Below are 21,256 nucleotides of genomic sequence, written 5' to 3' on the forward strand. Positions count from 1 at the left end.
CAGTTTGCAGTTACAAGGGCTTCTGTGTCTCTGCTGATGTTGAATGTCTAGAGAAAGGTGAGGCAGTAATGCAGGACTTAATAAGAAAAGTTATGAGGTGACCACCAGTGATTTCTGCACATAGTTCTTGCATATGCCTGTCGATTAACTTTGTTTACATTTAAATGTAATGATTTTCTATTAAAAACTAGAAAATGTCTATGTTCTTTACCTTCTTCATTCTTTTCTAACCCTTGCCATTCCCTTCACATTCTAGTTGTCTGCTACTAACGTTTCTTAACATACTTAGTGTAAGACCAATCATTCCATTTGAATAATTGATAAACTACAATATTAATATAAATTATAATATATTTAACAAAGATGATAATCTGGAAGTAATAATTCTAGCAGCATTAGTTCTATAACATGATAAAATTCTGCAAATTTTTATTTTTACTGTGCTAAGTACTGGGTTACAGAGACAAGCAGGAAACTTGCTTTGACATTGAGGGGAATCTAGCTACATACAGATTAGCTTTAAAAAGTCTTTCAGATTCTCACTGAAAACTCATGTTAAAACAGGTGAATTTTATTCTGTGGTAGACATGGTTGTCTGAGTTTCACTTTAATAGTCAACTCTTTGAATACAAATTTTAATTTTTACTGTAGGCATTTGGGGGTCTTTGATTTAGTCATAATTCTTTTGTTCCAGTGTTCTTTTTCACGGTTGGGAATGGTTCCCTAAACCGAAGGTATTTAATTAAATCTATCACAGCAATAGATTTTAATAAAGATAATTTCTGAGATTGATACCAAGGGCCTTTCGGTAATCTCCCTTTTATTCTCAGTGCCCACATAATATAGATAAGCCAAACTTTACAGTGTGTTCCTTTTTTTTTTTTAGGCAAGGCAACCCTTGGTTGACCTCACAGATTTCAAGAACCTTGTTTGTCAGCTCACAATCCCTTATTTTATTTTTTACGCCTGCAGCACCTGGTCTTCCTGGGGGTCTCCCATCCAAGTGCTAACCAGGTCTGCTTAGCTTGTGTTTCTAAAGCAATTTTGGTAATCCATCTTTTAGTATAATTATTTTTCTAATAATCATGTCTCCTTGGTCACTTACTAGTTTGGTTATATTCTTGACTTAAGGAAATAGTTTATTTGAGTCAATTGAAAACTTTGAAAAATTAATCATAGGAGTTCTCTAAGTTTTTTTCTTTCTTAAATATTGTTTTTGAAAATTGATTTCTAATAAATATACAGATAAAATGAGTTTATGAAGTTATTTGCCATAGTAGTAGCAGTTTACTACTACATTAGTAAATGTAGTAGCAGTTTACTACTACATTAACGCCGGTTATGACTTTGTGAGACAGACAACAGCCGATCATCTGCTCTGTGATGTAGTCAGGCATCTAATTTCATAATACTAATTTCTCAGAAATTGTCTCACTGTATTAACAGCCAGTCAAGAAATTTGTTTAATGTCCTGTGCTTTACTCTTTCCTTTTGTTTTACTGTTATTAACATTAACTCGTGGGGCATTGTGAAGTGCACCTGAGATCGTGGTTATGTACGTGAGCTTTAGAAGGACCGAGCGGAGCGCCTGGCTCCTTCCTGCTCTCTGTGTGTCCTGTTCACCTTCGCATTTCGCTTCGACCTATCATATGACCTACACACCTGCCCTCCGGAGCTTTAATACAGTTTTGGGGTGTTTCCAGATCTTCGTAGTATCACCCATTTCGTGTGTCTGCTGAATATCCACCAGTTTCCAGGAAGAGTCTTTGCCGTCCCTCTCTGACGTCGTTGGCATCAGTGCCGGCGACGCATCTCCCTCACAGACCGGCCACGCGCTTCTCACGTGGTGCTGGCCAGGGCACGTGTGTGGCAGAAGTGCCAATGTAGCTTTCCCCCTTTTTTCCTCTTATGTGTCGTTTGGAAACTGAATCCTTTGGTCTGTCCTTGATGATACTTATCTTACAGAAAACCTAATTCTTTGTGGAGGTTTATAAGTTGCTGTAATTTCTCAGAAAACTTAATTAGGTAGACTTTTCTGTTTTAAATTAGCTTACACAGTAATAACAGTTATTTCCAGGGAGATAAGATAAATGAAACCAAAATTCTTTACAACCTAATGCGCACAGTTTTTGTTGCTCGTCACACTGTAGTCATCCTGCTAGAACCTGTCCAGACCACACAGGCACACCTCTTTATTTTTACAAAACAATTTCAGGGTCAAGAGACTACATTCACTAGACTGTATTAAGTTATGCCATTAGCATTTATATTGTTTTTTATGCATCCTGTAATAGTTTTGCTAAGCTTTTATTGAAACTATTTCTCCCTTATGTTTTTCTGTTTTACAACTTCTTATCTATTTAAACTCTTTTTGGTTTCAGAGACGACCACCAGATAATTCTTTTTATGTTCGAACATGTAACAAGAATCCAAAGAAAACAAAATGGTGGTATCATGGTAAGCAGTTTTATTTTAGAATAATAACATTTTTTAGCATTTTGGTTTGATAAATTGCATATCTGCTTGAGAAAAAGAAGGGCCTATATAATCGATGTTGTATTTTTGTAACATGGAGAAAATTTTTTAAATATTTTAAGGTATTTTAACAGATAAGTTAGACTGGCTTTTTAATGGGACACAGAAAACATACAAATAAAACCTGAAATTGCTTTAACATTCTGAAACTCTACCATTTCATTACAAGGAAGAAGTCCTTCATTAATCAAATTAGAACGAGTTCCTGGGAAACCTGTTATTTAAATAGAAGCTTTGATGCCTTGCGTACTCATTTAGTTCTCATGCTGTGCGGTCGGTCAGAAGGGAAGGAGTAGATCTAGATCGCATGGTCAGAGGTGACCCGTTAAAGAAAGCTCTTCCTGTCCTAATAGTTGCTCCTCAAACACTTTGAGGTTCTTTATGAATTCAGCACTCTCAATAATTTTAAGTTTCTGTTCTAGTTGGGAAGGTGATGGTAGCTTTTATAAATGAAAGCGGCTGTCTTTCTAAACTGATCTTACTGCTTTGCCAAGAGATGTTTGACATTAAAAAACAAAAAGCTCATATTCCTCAGTGTACATTTTAAAGCAAGAGAACAAAAACCACCCCGTGATTTTGTATACACAAGAGCATTTTCTTTGTTTTGTCCTTTTTTTAATGTTAACCTAATAAGAAATTAGAACTGACAAAACTAATTAATAGGAATATGGCCTTTTATCCCTTAATCTTTCTATCCAGTTTGAAACCTGTTACCTCAGTTAATTTGAGTCAGTTAAAATTTTTTAAATTAATTATAGGAGTTCTGTAAATGTTGAGATAAAAGGTGTCTAGAGTCAATAAGTAGTGCTGTACCAGCAGTTACAAGTTCATAAACACAGAAAAAGAGGAATTCCTGGAGTCACAGAAATATGAATATTTGGGGTAATATTAATGAGAAATATAGATGACCTAGGAGAAGAGATGAGAAAACTTATGAGCTGCGAAAAATAGAGATACTTGATGAGAAATCAGTATTATTAAAAAATGTATATTCTTTACAAATTATAGTTTTAATGTAATTCAGTAAAAATCCAGTGGAATGATGGGGTGGGTGCTTGAGAGAGTTTGGGAAAAAATAACAGGTGAGATCAGTTTGAACTTTAAAGATAATGAAGGAGAGTTAGTCTACCAGACACCAAAACATTAATGTTAGAAAAGACTTTAAAAGAGAATTCCTCTTCTCTAGGCTGCTTTGTGTATAAGATTTGAATTTGTGGCAAATAAGGTGTCACACACAAACCAGGGGGAAGGGAAAAATTAGTAACTGATCCTCTTAGAAAATCCGTAATCATTTTGGGAAAGAAACATTTACATTTTTATTTCATATGTAAAGTATTTCCTGTAAATTGAATTAAGTAGTTTTTTTAAAATCTAACAATAGAAAAAGTGTTAAAAAGTTGGGTATTAACTCTGGAGGAAGGAAAAATTTCTAAAATTAAACGGAAATCACACATTAAACATTTAGTTATAAAATTTAAACCTTTTATAAAAGCACCAGAAACCCTCAAATCACAGTCACTACAATTAAAAAAATAAAATTGTGAGAAACATAGCTTATTAAAAATAAAAACTATTTACAAAAGTTGCTTAAGAATAAATATAATTAAGAGCATGGGCTAGAAAACTCAACACACAAATATCGACAAACATAATGTTTTGTAACAGTGAAATGGCAGTTTTATAAAATGAATGCATTGCTAGAGGAGTAAAAGGTAGGAAAAAAAGTGCTTTCATGCTTGGCGTGGTTTTTTAAGGAAGCAGTTCAGCGGTATTTAGCAAGCTTAAAGTTCAAGATTGACTTTTTGTCTCAGTTACTAAACTTCCAAGAATTCTTCCTAAGAAAATCATGCTTAATAACAAACTTTTTATGCACGAAGTGCTCAGGAGAGCGTTTCTGTAACGCGCGCTCCAGTGCTGTCCTCCGTGCGGCGTTGGCTCCGCGTGGGCCAGTCGCCTGCAGCAGAGCCTCCCGCGCACAGCCTCCGGTCTCGGGAACTCCCGCCGGAGCCTTGCTGAGTGCTCTCTCCTTTAGGAATCCAGTAAACTTCAGTGCTGTGTTTAGAATGCTGGGTTTGTTTTGGTTTTTCAGATATTCCCAGGTAATGCTAGATAGCTGGTCATGTGCGAACTTCTGTCTCACGGATTCTTAGATTTAAAGGGACAGCTTTCCAAATAGGATGTGTTAATAATCAGATGGAAGGAGTCCTTTCTGAGCACTGAGGGTCCACGCAAACGTTAAAAGACCCGACTGGTTAAACGGCCCTTTACTTCAGTTTACACAGCTGTCTTCTCTTTCTTTTACATCCTCTTGCTGTTTTTACAAAGAGCCTTTAAAAACTAATTCGGTAAGTGTCACAGACCTCCTTATATAGTAAGTTCTCAAATTCACCTACAATTGAGATTAGTCGATCAAGAATATTGACAAACACAACTAAATCAAACACTTTTTAAAAATGTCTAAGATCCTATGATAGTGGATCTTCTATTTCACACTCAACCTCACTAATAATAAAAACCTTCCATTGTCTTTTCTATAGTGCTTTTAAACCAAATTTTAAAATTGGAGAAGAAATTGTCTTTGATAAATTTAAAAAATACATCTATTTTGAAAGTATAACCCTCTCTACCACTATACCCCACCCTAGTGTTTGACAGTATGTTCCTGTTTTTCCCTTTCTTGTTCCCTGCTGGGATATTTCAAAAAGGTAATCATCTTTCAAGCCCTCTGTGCTACCTTATATAGTTGGAAGGACTTAATGAGAAATCCCTTACCTAAGAATACTTCCAGAATTTCTTATGACCTGCTTTTGAATAAGAGAGAAAAGTCACATAGTGATACTAGAAATATAAAAATTCTTTAAAATAAAATATATTTCATGAAAGAAGTCATTTTTGCTAGTTAATAGTTACGTCACTGAAAAATCATACTTTCATAACTGAACTAGAAAGGTCTTTTAATAGTTTGAGGATAGATCATCTCCAAGTTAGCCAAAAAAAGAGGCTTTTCAAGCACAACATCTTAATATAAAGTGGTCCAGGGTTTGTATAGGAATTTTCCCGATAAACAGATTAACAGTATCCCCCCCACCCCGCCCATACACATTAGCCTTTTTTTTTTTTAAAGGCACTGGATTCTGATTCAACTAAATCATGACTATCCTAGTACAATTCTTGTTCCAGGTACAAGATTTTTGTTTGTTTTTACCGATAATTCTGTTTAAAACATCTTCAGTTCATTGACTTAAAAACCATTCTTACCTCAGTGTTTTCTCCTCCTGTTTGAACCCTGCTTAGTTAAATCATTTCCTTCCCCCATTTTCCCTTAAATCAACAATTTCGCTCTATGAGTGAGCCTCATATGAGATCAAGGCAGAGTAATAATCCTTTATACTTGGAGACGATAGAGCAACTGCGCCATCATAAATACGGTGGCCGCATGCAGAGAATCTTCCTTAAACTTTTCCTCCACCTTTAAAAAGCTAAAGCATTTCAGCTGTGTAGCATATATTGCCTTTATACATTTTAGAATAAGTTATAGGCGATACCCAAAATAACCCACCTTGGCATTGTAGTTGAATTTGGAAAATCTTATCAAAGTAATACAAAGCAGAACACATTAGCTTTGTTTTAGAGTTTTCCAGATGTTAATGTTTTTCTGCTTAGCTGCTTTAGTTCCAAAGGTTTTCAGTGGTCATGTTCTCTTTATAACACCAGTTACCAAGGAGCATGGTCTTTTATTATTTCTTGGTATCATCTAATTCTGAAGGGATCACAAAGTGTGACCTGCAAAGCTAATAAACAAAAAGATCAGAGACTGAACAGAGACTTGCTTAGGGTTGGATGAACTCTCCGAAACACTCAATGTTTCAGTTTCTAGAACCAGGCGGAATTGTAGGTCTCAGGTATCAAGTCCTTCCTTATGGTGCCAGCTGACACCCTTGGGTCAGCATGGGCCAGGGTATTTGTCAGGTGTAATTGGAGAGGCAGGAGGGGTTCGGGGTTTAGGTGAATGATACCTGTCTACTTCAGGGGGCTTCTGGATGCAAGGTGGAGGCTATTAAAGAGAAAAAACAGATCTGAAATTTAGTTCATCTCCCGATGTTAGAAGAGAACTCAGCTGACGCCAAAATTGAGCTGCCTGATACCAGGGTTGGGTTTTTGAGAAAAAGCCTTTCTCATCTTAAATTTGTGATCTTCCACATTATTAGTTTAGTGCCTTGAAAAGTAGACAGTCACTGTTACCTACTGTTAATTGCCTTTGTGTACGTCATACCCTAACAGTCTTGTGCCACATAATGATATTTCAGTCACCGATGGACTATATGTATGACGGTGTTCTCATGAGGTTATAGTCTCATAATCTGTTATACCATGTTTTTACTGTACCTTTTCTATGTTTAGATACACAAATACTTACCATTATGTTAGTTTTGCCTACAGTGTTCAGTACAGTAACATGCTATACAGATTTGTAGCCCAGAGCAATGGGCTGTACCATATAGTCTAGGTGTATATTGTGCAAGTCATTGACTTGTGAATATGTACTTTTTATTGTTGTTTACTTGAAGTTAACTGAGGTCATATCTGCATTGGAATGCAAATATTCCGTGTTGCCAACTAAGGCAGTGGTCCACATGCTTTGAAAAATCAATTGAGTCACGAGAATAGAATTAAAAAAATAGAGACCTAAACAAAATAGGTCTTTGAACAAACAGTTCATCTCAGCGTACACAAAGGCTGAGGGATTTACCTTTGGTTCAGGGCTAGAATCTTCCTTTGAAAACAGATCCATATCCAGTTCATTTACAAATGAACGAATGAGCCTCAGAGCTTTATATCATAAAACATACAAAATTGTTCTTGAAAAAGATGAACTTTTTTGAGATCATAAAAACTCTTTCAATGAGATAGCCAACTAGAATCCATTAATAATATCCATCTGTTTTTTGGGACCAATATTAAACATTTATAGCTTAGTTTCAGAAATGATTGCTTTCCACAGATGGGAGTACAGATCAGTGGTTCCTGAAGCATTTTCTTTAAAGTGATAGAGAATTGAGCAATGTAGCTTACGACTGCTGTTGAGTATCGGCTTATTGGAATGGCATAATGTTTACATGTTATATCCAGTAAACTGATGAGTTTGTAATTTTGGGAGGAGAGGAGGAATCCCGTTTATACAAAACTGCAGGCTATATTCTGGTTCCATTTAGCCGAAACATTGCCTGTAAAATTATAAGGATTGTAAGAGGATAGGAACATAAAATTATCTCAGACTAGTATTAACAAACTCCTTTTCTCCTTGCCTTTTAAATGCATAGATTTATCTACATTAGTTGTGAACCTTTTATTTGTGCTGCCTTTTAGGGTTACAAAACCATTTTCTAAATTCATGAGTCCTAACTTTTACTCGGTCTTTGCCCTTTATTTCCTGCTGGATAACAGTTCTGTTGTCTACTCTGAGATCTTTCTTGAATTGGTTTATCAAAGGAAAACTTTAATTCCCTAAACTGTTGAGAGACAAAACTAACTGTAAAGATGGATTTTTGTCTTTCTTGAGGTAGCATCCCACTTCATATGTGCTGACCTATTACTGTGTTCCTTTTCTTCTAGTCTTCTGTCCCTGGGACTATCCAGGGATATGGTTTCCCATGTAATGTGATGGTTCTTATGCTAAGTGGCCTTCTTCTAACGTAGTTCTCTCTCACTCACGTTTCCCAGATGCCCCGTGAAGTTAGCCATGGTAGGTGTCACTTCTTTGGAACTGGTAAATTGTATATAATCTTTGAGGGTATAATTTTAGTAGGGGCTTTTGCAGTTCCAGAAAAAAATTTAAATAGTTAATAGATTTTTTTTTTCAGGCCATCATTTTGCCACAAATTGAGCCAGGAGGTGAAATTCATTGTATTATTACAGCACCTTTCGTAGAGCTGTATTTGTCTTGATTCAAGATGGGTTTACTGTAACACTGTTTTTTGTAAGCCATTCCTAATATCCAGTAATCCTTTCGTATAGCCAGGAAGCTGTTCCTGCTAACAGATTTGTTTTTTGCTTCTTAATGATGGCCTTCTTTTTTAGGGGAAAGGAGGCCATGGCTTTGCCTCATGCCTGTCCTGTCTTCATACGCAAGTGTTTACTCATAGACTCTTGATTACATGCATACAGCCATCACAGATTTGTAATATTTAAGTTCCTGTGGGTTCACCTAGCTGAGATAATTGAACTTTTCAGAACTTACTTAGTGTGCTTATTTCTCCAAGAGTACATATTCAAGGCAGGTGGTATCGTATTAGTCCTAAATTTCCTTTAACATCTGACCCAAGATGGGAGCTGAGATAGGAACAACAGCTTCACATGGGTCTCCCAACCCTTTTGAAGGTTGGTAGCACATTCTACAAGAGCCTGCTGTACTGGAAACTTCCAGAAGGAACAACCTGATAAAGATACATTGATGGTACCATTTATCAAAGATGATAATGTCTTTGGAGATAAAAGCTTAATCCTGGTTGTTAACATTGTGTTCAGTTTGAATTTTATTTGTCACAGTGTATATACATTGTCGGTATGGTACTAAAGTTTATCTCCAATAGTTTGACATATTAAGTAGAATCTAATGCCATCTCTTAGCATAGAGATTTAAGTGTGATTAGTTGTAATATTAATTTCAAGGACCCTAGTTACAAAATATACTGCTAGAGAAGTGATATCTTAAGGAACTTACTCATATTCTTATATATCCTCTTTATTCCGGTTTCCACAGTGATTTAAGAAACATAGTTTCGCATGACACTTCACGCTATAAACTATCCACTTGTTTTCTTAAAGATATTCTTATTTTTTTAAAGGATTCTGATGATTTAGATATGACTTATTTTTAAAATCTAGTCTATTTCACCTGTTCGATTACTCTTAAAGTATAGGAACACAGACTATTCTACTAGTTTGCCCGGGGTAGAAGTCAGTTTCTGGTTTTTAGCTCTCATTGAGCCATTATGAATGGGAATTTTATAAGCAATATATCGATCCTAACATGGGGTGGATGTAAAATATTTGGGGCGATTTTTCAGAATTTTCTCCTTCAGAGCTTTCACAACTTTTTTGAGTAGTTGCCATTAGTCTGGCTTCTTGTCGAGGAATAACCAGTGTTTAGAATGAATCCTTCAGATACGTTTTGTGAAATAATTTCTGTAAAATAAGTCATGAACTCAAAAGATTATACTGTGTGTTATGTAAATATTATGTGTTGAGGCTACCAGAAGACATTACTAAATCTGTTTTTTTTTTAATTATCTCCTTTGCATATATGTATCTATACTTGCTGACAAACTCATTTTCTAAAGAAAATGACATTATTTGGTTGACTTGGAGGTTGTATCTAATTTGCGAAGTGATTTCCTTCATAGAATAAAAACATGACTTGTATTATTCTGTATTAAGTAGCATGACAGTGTTGGTTAGGAGTTTAATTCCTGTCTCATTACCATTTAAAATTATTGCCATAAAAGAATTCTCTTAAGACTGATGCTAATATGCATCGATTAATTATTTTAAATAGAACTATTAACAATACTTCACTTTAAGACTTGTGTGAACTACCGTTTCCCTGAAAGACTAGGACTTGGCTTCATTTGTCTGTCAGCTTTTATTTGCAGGGACTGGGGGAGGCAGGTCAGACATGTAAACCCCATTCTTGCTTCTTGGGATTGTGTTAGACTGACTCACAGATGACTTACACATGCGTGACTTTTCTCTTTTTTCTCCTTTTCTTAAAGATGATACTTGTTGATGCCACCTTTATCATCCTCCTAGCAGAAGATAGTCCTACTGAGAAATGAGCACTTTGATCATTCAGTCTTTGAACTTTAACCTTTGACTGGAAGTGACCTATAGGCAATGAAGACTACTTCCTTTACTGCATTTTTACTCGTGTGCATTCTGGGCGCATGTTGATCGCTGGTTCAGTCCGGGCAACTGACATGCTTTAATTAGTCATACAGTATTAATGCAGGTGTCAGGAAATGTCAAATATAATTCCATTTTTTATTTTTATTTTTTTAAGCTTTTGGAAAAGTTCCAGGTCCTCGTGTATTGTGCAATAACAATGACTTCCTTGACGGTTTGGGGACGTTCATTGCCGGCAATGGACGTTATAATAGGAAAAATTTTCATTAACTCCTGCCACCCAGTGATTAATGCATGATAGGGCCTATGAAATGAACTTACCGGTTATTGTGGGATTATAAATAAAGTGAGGGATCCAACATTACTTTGAAGGTCACCCCAAATGTTTATGTTTGGATTCTATGCACTGTGATCCTAAGGTTTAACAGCATGAATTAACATGCATCTTTAAAGGACTGTAATGAAAGATCATTGCGTATTTATTGAATTGTTTATATCTGCTGTCAAATTGTTTTGACGTGAAAGGTTTTCAAGTAACATTGGCAGAGAGGTACAATACATTATCCCTATGGTGAAAATAAATTCATTTGTTGTATATAGTTCCTCGATCTCTGAAGTAAAGGTATGATTAATATAGGGTATGAGTGATTTAATCAAGGCTTTATATTGGAAGTAAGCAAAATGGCAGTGATGATTAAACTGCTACAGTCCATGACTTGGGCTTATTATTTGTACATTAACGGTTTTTCCAAGTAGATTACACTCTGTTACTTCCTGCTAGCCATCAGCATGAGCCCTACTGCCTAAACACTATTCATTTATTTATGTTTGGAAAATCCATAAACATTTTTGTTTGCAATTTTGTTTCTTTCATGTTTTAAGTCAAGTTTGAATGTTACAGTACTTTAATTGAAAAACTTTTGTCAAGTTTTTTCTTGTAAATTTTCTTTTCTTGTAAGTATCATCTTGTCCTTCAATCCTGTACCCTAAAATAAGAAATACATTTTTGACAGAGGCTTAATGTTTTAACAAAGAGTGTGGACATTTTTATTTTAAAATTTAGGCAAAAGTACACTGTAGAATGGTATGTTTGCTTATTTGTCTCACACAGCCATACAGTTACTTCTGAGGGATTTGTCTTGTTTTCTTGTTGTTTAAAAGACTTTGCTTCCAGCTAGATAAAAATTTTTCTATAGAAAAACAATTGTTGAAAGGTCCAGTTCTCAGTACCATGTAAGTTAATGATAACTGCAAGTAGGTTCTCTTTTTAAAAAGTGATTACTGTATTTTATAAATTACCTTTTCACATATGCAAGATCTGTTTCTACTACAATGTTATTTTTACTAATGTCTATTGTTGCACTCTTTTTGACATATCCTACAATGAATTTATGAATCAATTTGGAATTAAAAATGAAAGCCAGTGGCTCAAAGGTTTGAAATATGTACCCCAGCAAAACCATCCAATTAATAATTGGCAAAGACTATTTTAAAAATTGTTTTTAATCTCTGTATAGATGACATTTTGTAGCTTTGTACATGTTAATTAAGGGCATATAATTTTACAGTCTAAAGTATAATTGCTGAACTCAGGGTGGGTAGACTTCAAACATATGTCTGCTTTAGAAATAACTTGAAAAAAATTAAAACTTAAAACTATGGCCAGCTACCAAATTGTGGACACTGTTTATATGGCTAGTTAGCAACTGCCACTTTTTAAAATTAAAAACATTTTTGTTCTGTCTTTACTAGGTGTACCTAAGTTCTCACACTAGTCTCTTATCAGTCTTAGTTGGTCTGTTTAACCAAGACAGAAAATGTTGTTTGGAATGCTTTGACTTACTCTTAGTTTTTAAGTATTTTTTAATATGAAAATTGCAGCTGTAGATTATGTGGTGGTCGTTTTGTTATTTTTTGTTTTTTGTTTTTTGTTTTTTGTTTTTCGTTTTTTTTTTTACATAACAGCTCTAACCTCCTGACTGACTTGACCATTTTCTGGAGTTGGGGGTGGGGGAGTCTTCATACCGCTGGTCCTCTCACTGATATCCTTTTATAAGAAAGTGACCTGTGACACTTATTCACCAAAGGAATCGATAAACCAGGTCAAAGATTAACAATGCTATACTATAGATTAATAGCTCATATATAGCCTCAGTTGAGTTTTTTAATATAAACAACAGTATTTTAACATACCTCTCTCTCTACATAGAGATATCATAAAGTAAATTAAAATGAAGTGGAGGAAAGTAAAGGAAAACCAAATAATTTTGGTACATTTTATGGTTTAAAGAGAAGAAATTAAGATGAAATATCCTATAAGATAGAAATACCAACCATTCAAAGTTTGCAATCAGATAACACCTCTTCATTACTCCCTTGAACTTAGGAATCATTGAAAACTCCTTGCACTTGGATTTAATAAGTTAATTTTAATGTAAATTACATTATTAAAAGACATGAGGTTTACCTGAGTCATTGTTCTAGAGAGGGCAATTAGTGGCTTTGTAATAATAATAAGAATATTTCTCTGTAATCATGTTGGGTGACAACCAGAATGCCAAGAAAATGTACATAGGAACACGCTACTTCCCTCTTGCCTGCATTCCCTCTGTGGGGCGCTCTGCTGCGTAGGCCTGCAGAATTATACTCTTGTATTTAGACAGTAGCACTTCCTTCTTTTTTATTTATTTATTTATTTATTTTAAGGCCATTCTTTTGGTTTGCCAAATTCTGTTGACAGTGATACATTGAAGTCCTTATTTTGCATGTTTAGATCAGGAACTTGGTGCCCTTTCAAAAAACTTATGTCATGTAGGTATTAATGCCATAGATTTTAAATGGTTTTCAGTTTTTTAAGATAAATTTTTAAAAATAAATTTTATGGATGTTCTCTTAAGGAATTTAATATTCACTTCTAAAGGACTTCACTTATAATGTGTAAATTCCTCCTTTTAAGCTAGCAGGGAAATAAAGCCTTTTTTAGTCCCTAGGGAAAAATGCTAAAAGTCGCTTTTCTATACAGTTCTTCAGGAGAAAGATCTTAATCCCTGTTGTTTTGACTAGGTACACAAATATTTGGTATAAAGTAACTAGAATAGTTTATTACTTTTCCCTTCTGAAATTTTACGTATATGCATACTTAGATTCCTGTGGTGGATAATAATTTTTTCAGATTCTAAAACAGGTATCTAGTGACTGCTTGATTGTTCCCAGATTGCATCAAAGATGAATTGACAAATAATGGAAATGATTAGTGATATGAAAATGGTATGTAACCACATATTACTTGTTTCTGGTACTTGAATCTTATTTTTTAAAAAGCCTATTGTTTTTGAGAATTGAGACATTTAAAACTTGTTAAAGCTTCTTCCTAAAAATAGAAGAGAAGAGGAGGTACTGTGTGTTCAAAAATGTTTTTAAATAAAGAATCCAGTGTCACTAGTTCTAAGCCTTTATGGTTACTGCTGCTTATATTTCTTGATCTCACTTTTATTTAGTTTTTTTGTACATGTTTTAGCTGAATGCTCCAGATTGATAATTGTGTATATAAGTTGGTTTTTTATGAAGAACTGAGGATTCATTCTCAAACCAGCTGCTGCACCGTTCTGTGTGATGTTAGTACCTTTGCGTGATTGAGATCTGCGACGGTGTCTTAAGCCGCACCGACCAGCCCTGATCTCATCCTCTTTGCAGACCTTTTTGTTGTTTGTGTTTGTTTTTTTATCCCTCTTCTATTTGTTTTCCTTTCTGTCTTCTCACAGATGTACAGTGTATCAGCCTTTAGCATTTTATTTCTGACCCCTCTCTCCCTTTCTTCTTTCTCCCTTTCCCCTTCCTTCCCTTTCCTTTTCTTGGGGTTAGGGAATCCAGAGAAAGGAGGATTTTTCAAATTTCTACCTCTCATCAGAATTTTTTTTTTTAACAAAAAGACTTCTTCCTACAAATAAAATACATAATTTCTGATACATAATTTCAGTCCATCAGCAGGTGGCTAAATTTGTTAAATTGGCTAAATGAGCTGTTAACTCTAATTTAGTTCATAACTACTAATATTAAGAGAATTTTGTTTGCTTTTTGGATGGTGACTCTCCCATCCTAATAATTGCCCAGCCGAATTAAATTACTTGGTAAAATGTATTTCCATGTAAGTTTCTAAGCCTTTTTGAGATTTGGAACTCTTTCAGAAATAATTTATGGGAGACTTGCTTTCTCAGCATAAATTGTGCATTCATTTAAAGATGGGCTTATATACATCATTATCATTTGAGGACCATGGAATTTAAACATGTCCTTCAAACTCGGATCTCTCTCCTGCAAGTCGAAGTTCTGAGTCTGATGATGGTACTGATTAATTGAGGTGTTTATTGTGATTTTAATTCTCAAATGTTAGTTTTGGGACTTACATTTGGGGATGAATCTCCAGAATGATTATACGAATATTTTTTTTATGAAAAATGTTTTGTCGATTAAAGAATTTAATATCCGAAGTCATTTTGAATGTATGGAAAGAATGCCAGAACCGAAGCTGGCGTACCTTAGCATACCTAAAGATGTCCGATTTTGCAAATTGAGTGCACTTGACTGGGAAAAAGAAAAACAGCTGCTGTCCTCGTCCTTGGCACATGCAGGGTCAGGGGTGTGGATAACGCGCACCTGCAGTACTGGCAAGCTGCCTTCGGACAGGCAGGGCGTGGCTTCACGCCGAGGGGCGTGGCTTGTAAGGTGTGGCGTCACTTGTCAGATCTCTTGGTACGCGGGAAGATGAAATAATCCTGCCTCTCTCATTTTAAAGCCTGAAGCAAGACTAGTAAGGAATTTGGTAGATTGTGTCAGATAACCATGAAAATGCAAGCCTTTTCATAGTTAACCATAGGTTATTTATATAAGTGCAAATTGATTGTCAGGCTTGAGGTAAAATAATTATTTTAATAGATTATTAGATTCATTATCTCGTAGCCAAGAACTAAGTGCATGTTTAAGTCAAAATGGATTTGTTGTTTTTAGTTGGTACCATTTTTCTCTCAATATTCAGAATAAAGATTGTGCATTTTATTAATAGGAATGGAAGTTCGTGCTTGAGGATTTGAATAGGGTAGATGTATATATTTTATAAATTCAACTTGTAAAATATGTAAAGCTACTGCTTTTTAAATCGAATATAAATGTTAAGACATAAATCTATATATTATATATTTTTAAATACATGTACCAAACTTTTGTTAGTTGAATATAAATTACATTGTGTGCTTTATGGAATTTAGTAACTTTTAATAAAGCAGTTGTCCTTGACTATTTTTCTGTAGACTTGAATACTGAATCGTATATTAAACCCCATGATAATGTAAAATTTTCTTTCAATAGCAGTTTCTCTTTACAAAAGACTGGTCTTTAAAAGGCCGTGGGAACAGCCACCAGGCCATTTCCAAACACGAGCGCGGCGGAAAGGAGCCGGCGGGCCCCGCGCTCACTCGCATGGCAGGTCGCCCGACGTGGGCGTGTCGCCCGGTGTTGCGGGGGCGCTCGCGCTTTCGCTCAGTGAGTCTGGTTAGAGACGGCGTTTTCGGAAGCCGTGGACGGTGGGCCCTGGGCGCTGGCTGCGTCGCCTGAGCCTGGCGCTGCGCCGCAGAGCGCCTGGGGGGGCCTGTGAGTGCGCGGGCCCGGCCGGCTGACCTGGCGAGGTGCTCGCGAGGAGAGGAGGACGGAGCAGAAGGGGACGTCGCCACACCTCAGTTACTCCGGCAGGAGGGGGTTCAGTGTGCTCTGCGGGTACTCTGGGTTCCTTCCACAGAGGGGCGGCTCGCCCCAGGAGCGCCTTACTGGGGTGGCCATACCGCCGAAGCCGTTTCCGCAGCCCTAACCCCTAACCAGCTCCATTCATAGCTGGCTAGACGAATAAAGACCCATCTTCCTTTGTACTTTGGTGGCATTCTCTCCTTTTATTATAATCCTTCAAATAATTCCTACCTCCCATAGCAGGTCCGACGCTCTCCACTAGTTCAAGCGACTTGGGAACGTGCTTCTGCTGAGGCCCGGCCCGCGCGCTTGGCACTCCGCGCACCGACGGCACGCGTAGCCGAGCCGAACGTGCCCTGAACTGCAGGGTCCCGTGGCACAGCTAAGCGTTTTCTGTGCTTGCGTAGTACGGTCCAAAGCCGCCGTGGTCCTGTATCTGTCCTGTTGGGAATCCGTCAGCACATCTCTTAGATTGCTTATGAGATTCCTTTTAATGTTTGCTCGAGGCAGAATCTGTAAGTGGGAGAGTGCCCTTGTGCCCTTTCCAGTCCAGTGGAGGATGAAAGTATTTTAACAAGAGAGGTCAAAATGAGAAACTAAGGTAGAAAACATCTTCTCTTAACTGTTTCCTTCAGTGACCTAGTGTGTGCGCATACGTGGCCTCAGGCAAGAACCCCGCGAAAAAGGTCTCCCGCCTAACCGGAACCTTTTTTATCTCCAAGCTCATCCCCATAACGTCGTCCCTGTCATCATGGCGTTCTTTGCAACCTGTTGTTCCGATGAAGTATCTGACACTAGGACCAGCCTTCTCTGACATCGTCAGGTCCCGTTGGGCCTGTTTTTAGACTCCCTTTTCTCCAGTCCCCTTGCCGTGAGGTCTTGCACTGCTTGGTCCTGGTGTTGCGAGGCGGCTCTTCCACTGTCCACACACCTTGTTCCATAAGTAGTAGCGAAACGAGAGAACCTCTTTTTGCTGATGTTCTTCCCTGTTTCTAGAACATTCCATCTGCTTTTCTAGCAGAAAGGTCCAGTTAAATAGGGAGAGTTAAGTAGCTACAAAGTTAACGTCTTTGCCCTCCCTCCCCCACGCCCTGCCAGTCTCCATCCTGAACTCCGGAGCCATGGTCCTGTGATCGCAGCTTTTAATAATAAATGTTTGTTGAACTAACTGGATTGTATTTGTCTTTTATTCTGGCTTTTACAAAGAAAGTTATTCAGGTTCCAGCTGTTTTGAAACATCTAAGTCACCATCTGTGACATGTTATAGCAGAACACCCTACCCTTCCTGTCCCAGTGAGTGAGAAAACATCCACATGAATCCTTCACTGGTTGCGCTTTTTACATTAAAAGGCGTTTCTCAAATCCTTGCTTTATCTCTGCGGTAAATTGCTTGTCTTGAATTTATTTACATATGAAGAATATCATTGTTTTAAACTAAACACGTCTGAGGAACCCTGAGATCATGAATATAAACCTAACCCTCATTAAAGTTAAAAATGGACATTGAAAAAGTAGTCTCTTACTTAAATCTTGCAACTCGAGGGTGTGAAAAACATTCAGTAGAAACCGTACTTTGAGTTTCGCTTTCTTCCCGGGCTAGCGAGGCACAGTGCAGTGGTGCTGCCGGGCGACAGCGGGGTGACCTTGCCTGACGAGGCTCAGGTGCGCTCCCCGGGGGCCCGTAAGGGGTCCCAGGCTGAGCCGTGACTCCGTAGGGGAGGCGCATTCAATGCGTTTCCTACTTGTCGAGATTTCTAATTACTAGGGTTTTATTGGGGTGTCACCCAATCATAAGGGAGCATCTGTTCTTGGTACCTCTCCCGCATGAAGGGTAGCAGATAAAATGTCTTTAAAGTGTCTGTGTAATAAAGGAGATGAAACTACGGTATAAAAAGTGATGAGCCCTAACAGGTGCAGATAAATGACAGTTCCTCAAAATCACAGAAATGAGTCGTTTGGAGAAAGTACTGTCGTGGCTCAGAAGCTACGAGCTCTGTGGATGAGTTCTAGGCAAGAACAACGATCACAAAGCCCTAGGTTAACACTTGGATGAGGTTGGCCCAGAGGACGGTGTGGCCGGTTCAGAGGTGGCCAGTGGGGGCGCAGCTGCCAAAGGCCACATGAGTCAGGGTGAGAAATGGGTCTCTCGGTTTTCCCTAAACTCAGAGGTGAGCCTCGCAGTCAAAGCTGCTTTGGTCTCCGGACATTTATCAATAGAATATTACGAAACCGAACCACTGTGGGCAGTACCACAGGGAAGATTGCCCAGAAAACAAAGCTTGGGCGGGATGTGCCCCGAATGAGTCAGCCGCCATGCCAACATTCCACCCATCAAAACTAGTTTAAAATGAGTCCACTGGAGCTCTATTGGAGTAAACAGCCCTAATGCAGACTTGCACCCTCCAGTGGTTTGGGGGATGCCAAGCTTTGGACTTGGATTAAGGCAAGGTCCCTGACTGGCACTGCCCTCAGGAGGTGACCAGAAGCTAATGAAAGTCTTCTCTGGAGGAAGCTGCTACTTGGCTTCAAATAATCTCTGCAAGTGATTGATTTCAATACAGTGACCAGTACACAAAGGAAATCGTATTCTAAACCAGACAGCATAATAAAGAAACAACAGACCTAGAAAGCACTGGTGGTTTGGGGTGGAGGTGATGTTTACTGCTCTGCATGCCACACGGGAGGTGCCGAAGAACAGAATCCGTCTTGTTTATACCTCGTCAAATATTGAGTGCCTTCTGGGTCCCAAGTTGCTTACGGTCTGGCAAGGAAGACAAATGGGTGATCGAAATAGTGTGACACGTGGCGGGGTCAGGTAACCCCAGAGCACTGAGTGAGCGGCATCAAGGCAGGGACAATCAAAGGGAGTCCAGGAAGAAGTCCAGTGTAAGGGCTGAGTATTCGCCAGACAACGGGAGAATGAGGCTGAGGGCGCGCGGAGCAAGTGCAAAGCTGGCGTGAGAGAACAGTGTGTGTAGCATCGAATTTGGGTGGTAAAAATAAGCCACAAGATAAAACTAGAGCTAGAACACGGAAGTCTGGGTTATAGAGTTGTGGTTTTATCTCATGGGCAATAGGGACTATTGGAATCAGATTTGCTTTTAAGAGAAATGACCTTGACTATGGTCTGGAGAGCCTGTTTGTTGGAAGAGTCACATCTGGGGTGAGGAACAAAGAGGTTTTATTGGTAATTCATACAAAGATAGCGATGACTTTATTATAAAGTATCAGCATAAAGATATCCATATACATCAATGGAACAGAAGGGAGAGTCCAAAAGTAGAGTCAATTGATTTTCAAAAAAGATGCCAACAAGACACTTGTAGGGGGAAAGAATAGTCTATTCAACAAATGACACTGGAGCATTTGGAAACCCATCTGTAAGAAAGAAATCGTACCTCACACCAAAAAATTAACCCAAATGAATCCTAGACCTAAATTAACAGCAGAATCTATACAACGTGAAACAGGAGAAAATTTGAGATCTCGGATTTTTCAAAGATGGCTGTGACACAAGAACAATTGAGAAATTGGACTCAAAATTTAACTCAGTCTTTAGAAAAGACACTTGGACTGAAAAAGCAAGACATAATTGTAAAATATCTGATCGACAAGGACCTGCATTTAGAATATGTTTTTGAAACGTAAAGTTCAATAATGAAACAATTTAAAAATAGGCAAATTTTACGAATTTTTTGACTTGAACTGATACTTAAGGAAATACAAGGTTGGCAAATAAGTGCATGAAAAGCTGCCCAACATCATTAGTTGTTAAGGGAACATAAAACCATGAGAGAGCACTGCGCACCCTCTACACTGACCACACCGAGGTCTGGCAGCGATGTGGAGCAGCGGGAACCTGCCACGCTGCCGATGGGGATGGAGACTCGTTTAATCAATTCGGGAAACAGTCGAGCAGCTTCTTAAGAAGCAGAACATACCTGCTGTACAAATTAGCCATTTCACTCCTAGGTATTTGCCCAAGAGAAAAGAAAGAATGCGTCCACACAAAGCCTTATACAAAAACGCTTTATCGAGTTTGTTTATAAAATGCCCAAACTGGAAACATCCCAATGTTTATCAGTAAGTAATTGGATCACACTGGAATATCCATACAATGAAATACTACTCAGCAATAAAAAAGGAACGAACCATGTCACTGATATGAAACTGATAAATTTCTATTCTGCTGATTGAAAATACCAAGGTGAAGATAGTACAAGCTAGTGGTTTTATTTATGTAAAATTCTAGAAAATGCAAACTTGGTTATAGTGACAAAAATTAGATGTGTTTATCAGAGGTCATGGGGTGGTGGAAAAGGGCACGAATAAACTTTTGGAGGCAGCAGATACAGTCTTTATCTTGATTTCACAGATGTACGTGTATATCAGAACTCATTAAATTGCACACTTTAAATATTTGTAATTTATTGAGCATTATGCCTCAGACCGAATGAGGAGGCTTTCAGTAATAAAGACAAGGGATGATAATGACCTGAAGTGGACAAATTCAGCTGTGATCAAGTTGCTTAAAAGTAATCACGGCTTCAAAGTGACGGAGCTGGAATTTAAACGAGTGTAACAGACTCCAAATCCTGTGCTCTCAGTCAATATGCTTATACTCAGGATGACGCCCATATTTTTGACCAGAAGAGTGAGTGGAGAATGATGACTCAGCAAAACGAAGGAGAAGTGGACTAGGGAGAGGAGATGGGTTGTACTCCCCCATAGCACCAAGCTGTGCAGTCAGTGGAGGTGTGAGCTGAAGTTTGTAGGTGGCCACGGTAATAAAATATTTGGTGAGATGTAATTTTACTTAGCTCATGAGCTTATCGCCTCTTGATTAACAGCTGGAAAGGAATTCTCTATCTTCTAGTCCAATAACCTCACCATTGGACTGATTATTTCTTTGAAGTGATCACCCCTGACCACCTTCACTAATGGGGGGGAATTAACCTAACTCAGAGAGAAAATTGTTGCACTTTTGAATAAATCTTACTATCATAAAGTTGTTTCTTCGACCTGAAACGTTATGGGTTGAATTGTGTCCCTTAAAAAGATCTGTTGAAGTCCTAACCTCCAGTAC

At 37.8% G+C, this 21,256-nt stretch overlaps 1 protein-coding gene across 3 annotated transcripts in view; it reads left to right on the forward strand.

Moving 5' to 3' along the window:
* Positions 1 to 15,726, forward strand: part of UBE2W (ubiquitin conjugating enzyme E2 W) — a 47,626-nt gene extending 31,900 nt beyond the window's left edge. For 2 of the 3 annotated variants that reach the window (XR_004954568.1, XM_016153703.2), the window contains exons 5-6: positions 2,382 to 2,457; positions 10,308 to 15,726. Coding sequence is in view for 2 of the 3 variants with exons in the window: in XM_016153703.2 (XP_016009189.1) it covers positions 2,382 to 2,457; positions 10,308 to 10,321 (90 nt within the window). In the remaining variant the exon portion in view is untranslated. Of the gene's footprint in view, positions 1 to 2,381 lie in introns of all 3 variants that reach the window. The other variant, XM_016153702.2, reaches the window with a different exon arrangement.
* The last annotated feature ends 5,530 nt before the right edge of the window (positions 15,727 to 21,256 follow it).

This window comes from Rousettus aegyptiacus, unplaced genomic scaffold (assembly GCF_014176215.1).
Source record: "Rousettus aegyptiacus isolate mRouAeg1 unplaced genomic scaffold, mRouAeg1.p scaffold_m13_p_15, whole genome shotgun sequence".
NCBI classification, from domain to species: Eukaryota; Metazoa; Chordata; class Mammalia; order Chiroptera; family Pteropodidae; genus Rousettus; species Rousettus aegyptiacus.